Raw genomic sequence first — 8348 nt, 5'->3', positions numbered from 1 at the left:
ATTTTCATCTCGATCATTTTCATCATTATTAACATTCTCAAACTTTTGGATATTGGCTGAAAGTGGCCAATTCAATGGAAATTCTATGTTCCTGTTCACAATGGGAAAAGACCAAATTCCTTATCAGTTAATAAAATAAGAACTTTAACGTTTTTAAATAAATGCAAATGAAAGCACTCACACAAGATTATTTGTTCCTTTCTTTTTGCACATCCTAATATATTCATCAATGTATCTTCTGAACACTTTGTCCAGGCGTTGGGCCCACTGTTGGATATCTTCTAAACGTAGTATGTCCCAAATCTTCAAAACCTGAATATATCTTGAACCTTTGACTATTTCTCTTGAACAAATAACATAGTTATTTTCAACCTTAAAATTCTTCAAAATCTGAGTTGATGTTTCACAACACAAAATCCACATTAATCCATTTGGGCCTCCATCCACTGGAAAGCCTTTCAAGAAGGTTGATAACCCTATTCTTGGTCACTTCAGATATTAGCCATTTGAATAACCTCAGGAATCACTAAAATAAACCTGCAGATACGTACATTGGCAGCAATGTCAACTTGGACCAAATAACAGGGATTTATTTCAACAATCTTTTAATGAGTTATCAAATATCAAACATCGATTACTTCAGGAAATGCTTTTGTGCAGAAATATATAATTATGAAAATAAACATTGGATAAGTTGCTAACAACTCATTACCAGTGCAATCCAAGAAGAAAAATGTGAGAACTGTAGAAGTATCAGTGAACAATCAGAAGTTAATAAAAGAACGAGTATAAAAAATAAGTCCAGGATAATATACCTTCCATAATTTGCTCCTAAACAAGACACTATTTGTATCAAGCAAATCATCAAACTGACATGCCTTTTTCTTGGAATCCAATATAGCTTTCACCATTTCCTCGTCTTGGTCGGCGTTAAAGAAGCACTTACAGTTCTTGGCATCAAGCACTATAGCCTTCCAAACATTTTCATTGTTTGTAATCGCCCGTTCATTCCCCAAAATCCATAAGCAGTGCCTGCAAGATATTAAACCAAATGCAGTTTTTCATTTAATAAGATACCCTATAAGAAACAAGTAATTTAGACTGCAATAAATAGAAAAGTTAATAGCAGAAGATGTACCTAGCCCGTGTAAGAGCAACATTAGTCCTCTGCGGAGAGGAAATGAACTCAAGAGATGATCTACTGCTTGTTCTTACAGTTGATAACATGATAATATCCTTCTCCCCTCCTTGAAAACCATCAACAGAAATCACAACGACATTAAATCTATCATCACTTTCATAAATCTTTCCAAGTTTCTCTTGAATTGCAGCAACTTGGCCAACATAGGGAGTCACAATACCGATGTTGAATTCATGTTTTGATGTCAGCCATGCTGCTTCAAAGAAAAGGTAGCCCTTTATTCAAATTCAGACAGCATGGATTGTAAAAGCACTGTCTTTTTGTTTTCTGTTTCTGTCTACTTGAATCAGTGAATATACAAGTGAAAATAATAAAGTTAATCTTTTCACACTAAGGTGAATCAAATTATTAATTTTAGTTAATACTACCAGGACAAGTAGAATTTCGTAGTTAGAAACCGGTAATCAAATATAACGATGGACTAAACCATCTAAATCCTTTATTCAGAACTTCTGTCAAATAAAGAAATGCAAACTAAAATATAGCAGATGTTTTTTTCTAAAAGGACGTGTTATTGAATTGCCATCTAAGGTCTAGCACCAAAGACATAAAGAATAATAAAAAGGCAATAAAAAGATCTTAGAAATTACTGTCGAAAATATTAATAGAAGACAAACCCTTGCATAGATTTTTCAGTATTGTCATGACAATTGCGACCTCTGCTAAATTTTTGTAGCTCCTTCCTTCGTCATCAAATTGTTCTTTACCTCCAACTACATTTATAAAGGAATAAGGACCAAACATTGGTCCTATGAGGTATGTCTTCCCATAATCATGTCTTTCCACATTTCGTGCATCCTGAATTTTGTTGCAATAGAAATGAGAAATTGGGAAAGAACTTATTCAAGTTCTATAAAGAAAGAGTCAGATGCTACCATGAGAAAAAAAAACAACATTTACTATGAGAAAATTTTTGTTTAAATATGCTTTTAGTTATAGTTTTAATTTAACTAAAACAATTGAAAGTTTGTTTGGATAAACAAACTTTATTCAAGTAGAATCTTAATCCTGAAAGCCTTAGTTACCTTTTATCCATAAGAGATATTCAGTATTTCTTAGTTATGATATTGTATTAAATTAAATTCATAATGAAATGAATAGCTTAAAAATGTGTTCACTGCTCTTGAGACAATTTCTACCAATTACACAAACTGTTCCGCTTGAACCACCACCAGTTATCTTGGCTCCATATAAAGTTCCACCTTCATATTTAGATTCAGCACTGTGCTGCAACTCTTGCACTAAATGTACAAGCCTATCTGTTCCATCAGAGCCAAGTCCACAAGCACTATAGTTGTAGTGGCACTGCATAAGATAGTTAAAACTCAATTACTTTCCCCGATTTGTGGTTTGGTGTTCTTCTTCAATTCCAATGCCAAAGTTAATATTCAAAAAGAGGACAAGAAAATAATTTTCTATCAAACAAGTAATAAGTTTGTTAATTGCATTTTAATTCAATTAACAATAAATAATATAGACATTCAACTAACTATTCTGATCTTCCTGTTATACAAAAAATGTTAAAAGGAAGTGAATGATGTATTATGGACAGACATTATTCATAAGATGTAAAAAATTGAATTTAAAATACTAAAAATAGGAACCAAAGCCAATATTATCATGTGTTCATCCAAAATTACTATCATGGTAAGTTGATCAACTGAAGCTGTAGATGTACCTGATATAGTAGTTCTCCTAAGGATGCAAGCTGATAGGTTGAAGATGCAGATGATAGAAGTGCTTTGAAGGTCTGCAAAAAATATGATGGATAATTAATTAAAATTTAAATAATTATTATAGGAAAAAAGACATATACTTGCTTCATGATACCAGGTAAAAGTTACGAATATAAAAAAATGTGTTTAAGAGTCAACATCTCTTGTAGAATGTGGATTTGGTGTGACAAAGTATTCAAATATACCATCCTATGATCTACATAATATAACAGTTATTTGCCAAATATAAATGACCGAGTTATAGAATCTTACACACTATACCAATATATTCTCCCATAGCCTTATTATATTCATGAATTGAGAACACCTTTGTATTAATTCATAATATACTTAAAAAATCTCATATCAGATAGCAGAAAGAAATCAGTTGAAAGAAATCAGTTGTTTAGAAACATGTTATGTCTTTAATTTAATCTCTTAAATTGTGCTTATAGGATATAATCATAATGAAACAACTAAATATGTAAAGACAATAACATGTGAGTAATTGTAACAACCATTTTATGTGTAATATGCATTATGTGTACTTCGCCCTGAAGCACTAAGGTTTCCTGAAGTTCACTACTTTGGCTTGTAGAGATAATGATTCTCGTTAATTATTTTACCCTACATTGGCTTGGGTGTTAACTTTAGTTGGTTCGTTTAAGAGATAAATATACAAAATTTTTGAAAAAGGTTACTATAATTATTATTTTTTGAGATTTAGAAAAACGTACACTTCCAGTTTCTTGAACAATAAGTTAAAAAGATTTTCTTTTAAAGATTCTTATTCTTTTTTAAATATTTTGTAAGTAATTCCATAAATGGAGAAGCGTTACTGCATTTCCTAAAATAATGGTTTTTGAGTAATATAATCCGAAACAAATTGGGTCTTAATTAAAAAAAAAGAATTTGAATTGTTAACCCATGGCACTGAAACAAACATATTTCTTGCACAAATGATAACAAAGTCAAAGTACTAACCTGTGTGTTCGATAGCCCGTTCAGATTCATAGATTTCATGATCATTTCCACCCTGCACAACAAAAATAAAATAATTATAGGACATTAACCAATCCTTCTGCCTAAGTACCCTAACAATGCTTTTAGAGCCAGAAATCTAGTAGTGAAAACAAGTGAAGGTTCACCCTGAACAAGATGTTATAATAAGAGAAGTCTATCAATAAATATAAAAACTAAGCATTAATTTTGCTGAATAGTTTGAAATATTCAAAATGTAGAAAAGGACTCATGTAACTATGTTAGTAATTATATTGCCAATAACTTGCTTACTACAAAAACTTTTGAATCCAACTCATCTAACTATATATTGATTTTAACTATGTATTTTAACATCAACTATTAAAAAGAGAAACATACATGTACTTAGTACATCCATTTAAACAAAAATATTTATTTGAGACCATAAAAAGAACTAAATTTTGCACAATAATTACCATAAATTGTATTTGGATTCATCAGTTAATCAGCATACCCAATAAATTAAGCTAAAATGAACAACTCAAACATTTTTTTATCACCTTTGGAGATTGAGCTTTAACAAGAGCTTGAAAATGCTCCAATTCTTTATTGTATAGAAGAAATTTAGATTATAAGATATTATACCAACAAGAGACAAATTTTCTTGAACATAATGTATAATTTGACACTTACATGTATTTCTAGTTCTTGAAACTCATAAACCTCTGTTTCATTAAACCAAACAAATTCTGATAGTCATCAATTTTAGACATATTCCCTTTATCAAGACCTTTGTTTTCTCCATCAAGTCTGACACAATAACTAGGACATAACCCCACATCCATCCATATCTTTGTGCTTCCCAAACAACTGGAACACGAAGTCATCTCCCATATACACTACGATCTGAAAAGAACCAAGACAACCACAAATTTGTCAAACAACCTAAAATAAAAAGTGAAGAACAAAATTTACATGGACTAAGAACAGTAAAGAACTATGTAGAAGAGTTTCATACCCTCCTCTAGTTTTTCTTCTTCATACGAAGCATTTCCCCTGCGAAAATAAAGTGTTATAAGCATCTTACTAAGTCCACAACTCAGTCATGTATTTCTTCTCTATTTAAGAGAAATATATCAAAATTAAAGGATAGTAAAAGGTCTATAAGACATAACCTACTAGTCTAATGATTAACGAAAATAAATCCAGTACTTTGCCAGAGGACTGAATAAGGCACCCAAATCACCTTAAAATTACTAGATAAAACATATAGAAGTTAGTACAAATGTCATGCCAATTCTAGAACTAGCATAAATTACAAAATAAAGTAGTAATATGAATATAAAAGGAAGACATGTGCACAAGGATGCCACCATTAAGCATCATTCATGTTAGCCATTACGATGGAAGCCAAAACATGTGAAAAGAAAGATATGAATTGAGTTAGAATTATGAAAAGGGAAATATGAAGTTGTCTTCTCCAATGAAAAGAACATGACTAGAAGGAAAACGAATTTGAATTGAGTGTAGGAACGAAAACAAATTTGAATTGAATGTAGGAACCAAAACGAAAGCACCCAAAGCAGTAAATCATTGAATTCAAAATTCTCATGAAGAACAATGAACGAAATTAACTAAGATGAGCTTTCACCATGGCAGCCTCCGTCGAGCTCCAACGCCTCTTGCGCCACCACCTGTGTGTGACCGGCAATGCCTCTGGAATCTACTCCTTATCTCCTCTGTATCTCACTTCGTCTTCCTCCTCACCTTCTTCGTTTGACTCGAACGACATGTTCTGTTGACTACTCGTTGCAGTAGCTCCCAATGAACCCTAGGTCATTTCAACGAGTTGGCAAACCCTTGCAATGGAATCGATGAGAAGGTGTATGAAACGTGGATTGGGAAGGGTTTTTGCGTAGTAGAAGGGGAGGACTATCTTTGAGTGGTGTGTTAGGTGGATAAGAGTTTGAAAGCGGAAGTCGTGACGAAAATGATAGACCATTAAAAGATTCTATACTTGGTATGGATCCAATAGGTGTACAAATTCTTCTCTCATAATACAAAAATACAATGGATCCCTTTCTATACCTATTTTTAGGCCCAACACACGTAAAAGAACTCTTATTGTTTACAAAAATGTGATTTCTTCCTCTTTTATACCTAATGAATTTGAACAGATATAATATATAAATATAAAAGTAAATTTTGCACTAGTGAGGCTTAGAAAAAACATCCATGAGTTGGTACGTTGCTTTTATAGGAAGGAGGCAAAATAAATTTGCATGAATCTTGTCCTGAAAAATATGACATCCAATGTTGGTATTCTTAGTTCATTCATGGAAGAACGGGTAATTATATGTCTCATTGATTGGCTATGCAAGAACAAAAGGAGAGGATGTATGTATATTGAAACATTATGATGAAAAATAAGCTTTATATGTATTCTTATAGGTATGGTGCATGACCTGACAACAAGCATTCCAGAATCGACAACAAATATTTTCAATGGCAAACATGAATACCCTTTTGTGGTCGAGCAATTTCAAGCTTTAAGAAATACTTAAGTTACCTAAGATCCTTTATTTAAAAAAAACAGATCATGAGATTTTCAACGTTTTGGACATCAATTAACAATCACTTACAATAATAATATTATCAATGTATACAAGCAAAGTTGTGAAAGTCGATGATATGCTTTTAGTAAACAAAGAATGATCAAATTAAGATTGAATAAAACCAATGGATTGAAGGAAATTAGAAAGCTCCGCAAACTATTGTTTGCTAGCTTGTTTCAAATCATATAATGACTTAGTAAATTTTTAGACTTTGTGCTAATGAATCCATGAGGCAATGTCATGTCGACTTCTTCATTTAAATCTCCTTGTAGAATGGCATTGTTGATGTCTAACTAGTAAGGATGCCAATTTTGAATTGCAAGGAGGGAAAAAAGAAGATGCATAATTGTAAGCTTCGCAATGGATAGAAAGTATGAAGGTATAAACTCTTTCAAGCTAGGTGTATCCAGTTACAAAACAGTGGGCTTTAGGTCATTCAATTCCATCAACTTTGTATTTGATCTTATACACATGCTTGCACCTAATGGGTTTCTTTTCAGGAGATAGGTCATCAGTGTACCATATGTTGTTAATTTTATAAAGCATTAAGTTTATTTTTCATCGCAGATATTGATTCTCGATAATGGATGTCTTGAAGGTAAGTTTATGGTTCAATTTGACAATAAATAGTCAAAGTATAATGTAAATGTTTGAGAATCAAAGACTTATGTGACAAAACATAAGATATGGGGAAGTAAAAAATACCTAAGTTTGCATCACTACTAGATTGTGTAGTCTTGCAAATCCCAAGTTCAATAGACCATTTGTTTGGTTGTCGCTGCAAGAAATTTGTTTTTTTCTTATTGATTTTTACATACATATTTAAATTGGTAGGTAACTTGTCTTTTACATATGAATATTACATACGAATTTATATCCATATGTAAATTTGTAATATATATTGATATTTTTGTAGCAATAAGTTGAATTGTTTCCTCGTGTAAATAGAAAAAATTTGTATGTAGAACTTGGAGTGTTGAGGCAGGAAATTTTATGAATGAAAAAATCCATATGTGTTATGGGATTGATAAGTGTACCAAATTGTACAAGTAATAAAGTAAAAAGTCAAAATATCGTTTCCCAAAGGACTTATGAAACACTTGGCAATTCTTGCAATTCTTAACTCAATTAGACAAAAAATTTCATAAAACCAAAAATAAAACTCTTTTTGTACTTTTATATTTTTATCAAACATATGGTGTGCAACAATATATGATGAAGGATTCACTGAGATAGGTTTCATGATCCAATTCAAAGCAAAAATACCAAACAATATTATTCTAATTCCTACTTTAACATTCACACCTTATGTAACAAGCTTTAATGTCTTAGCGACAAGTCTAAACTTGAATAAGCATAATGTCTTAGCAATTTTTATTATAAGTTTGCATTAATGATCAAAATTATGATGTTGTGAATGACCACTGATTACTCTATGTCTAGATGCATAATCATTTAGTTGTGTACTCTAGTCTAGGTTCTAATATCGTGTCCAATAATTAGAGCCTACAAATATGCAATCAATAATTATCATGTAGTTAAAACAATAATAAAACACTAGAGTGATGGAAAAGAATTTTATTGAATAGTGAAATTCACAAAGAGTTAAAAATTATATCAAAGAAAAAGTGAAACCTAAACCGAATGAAAGCAAAACAAGAACAACAAAATCATACCTATATAACATTGATATCCAAATGCCAGTTGAGAATCGTATCGACAACAATGCTAGTTGAGAACCCTACCAACAACATATGGCAAGAGTGAGTGAGAACAAGAGTACTAGAGAACGAGAGTACTAGAGACCGAAAGAGTGAAAGTAAGACATACAACGCT

At 31.5% G+C, this 8348-nt stretch overlaps 2 protein-coding genes and 1 long non-coding RNA gene across 4 annotated transcripts; all 3 read right to left on the bottom strand.

Annotated features, from left to right (window-relative positions):
- Positions 1-397: 397 nt before the first annotated feature.
- Positions 398-1945, bottom strand: LOC114190042 (regulator of nonsense transcripts 1 homolog). Its single transcript, XM_028078799.1, has 4 exons — positions 1819-1945; positions 1139-1394; positions 816-1032; positions 398-537 (listed from the first exon to the last, which is right to left on the bottom strand). The coding sequence occupies exons 1-4, from the start codon at positions 1943-1945 to the stop codon at positions 517-519; spliced, it is 621 nt and encodes a 206-aa protein (XP_027934600.1). The 3' UTR covers positions 398-516.
- A 339-nt stretch (positions 1946-2284) lies between these two features.
- On the bottom strand, positions 2285-3026 carry LOC114190034 (L-arabinokinase-like). The gene is made up of 3 exons (XM_028078788.1): positions 3018-3026; positions 2880-2951; positions 2285-2506 (listed from the first exon to the last, which is right to left on the bottom strand). The coding sequence occupies exons 1-3, from the start codon at positions 3024-3026 to the stop codon at positions 2285-2287; spliced, it is 303 nt and encodes a 100-aa protein (XP_027934589.1).
- An 816-nt stretch (positions 3027-3842) lies between these two features.
- Positions 3843-5129, bottom strand: LOC114164688. Of its 2 annotated transcripts, none has more exons than XR_003599585.1 (4): positions 5077-5129; positions 4916-4953; positions 4591-4803; positions 3843-3952 (listed from the first exon to the last, which is right to left on the bottom strand). It is a non-coding gene; the product is annotated as an uncharacterized LOC114164688 (long non-coding RNA). The 2 variants fall into 2 exon arrangements; XR_003599586.1 differs by having other exon boundaries at positions 5073-5091.
- Between the last annotated feature and the right edge of the window lie 3219 nt (positions 5130-8348).

The sequence above is a fragment of the Vigna unguiculata genome, chromosome 1 (assembly GCF_004118075.2).
Source record: "Vigna unguiculata cultivar IT97K-499-35 chromosome 1, ASM411807v1, whole genome shotgun sequence".
In the NCBI taxonomy this organism is placed as follows: domain Eukaryota; kingdom Viridiplantae; phylum Streptophyta; class Magnoliopsida; order Fabales; family Fabaceae; genus Vigna; species Vigna unguiculata.
The sequence above is the reverse complement of the archived record's forward strand: the minus strand, read 5'-3'. Positions and strand labels throughout refer to the sequence as shown.

What these genes read in the sequence shown, in the direction of transcription:
- LOC114190034 (XM_028078788.1), bottom strand. An exon ending in TAGGAGAACTACTATATCAG is followed by an intron (nt 2,507 to 2,879) that starts GTACATCTACAG and finishes TATCTTATGCAG; the next exon opens with TGCCACTACAACTATAGTGC.
- LOC114190042 (XM_028078799.1), bottom strand. Translation starts at nt 1,945, where the DNA reads ATGTTTGGTCCTTATTCCTTTATAAATGTAGTTGGAGGTAAAGAACAA. An exon ending in ACTGAAAAATCTATGCAAGG is followed by an intron (nt 1,395 to 1,818) that starts GTTTGTCTTCTA and finishes TCTTTGAAGCAG; the next exon opens with CATGGCTGACATCAAAACAT. An exon ending in GTTGCTCTTACACGGGCTAG is followed by an intron (nt 1,033 to 1,138) that starts GTACATCTTCTG and finishes AATATCTTGCAG; the next exon opens with GCACTGCTTATGGATTTTGG.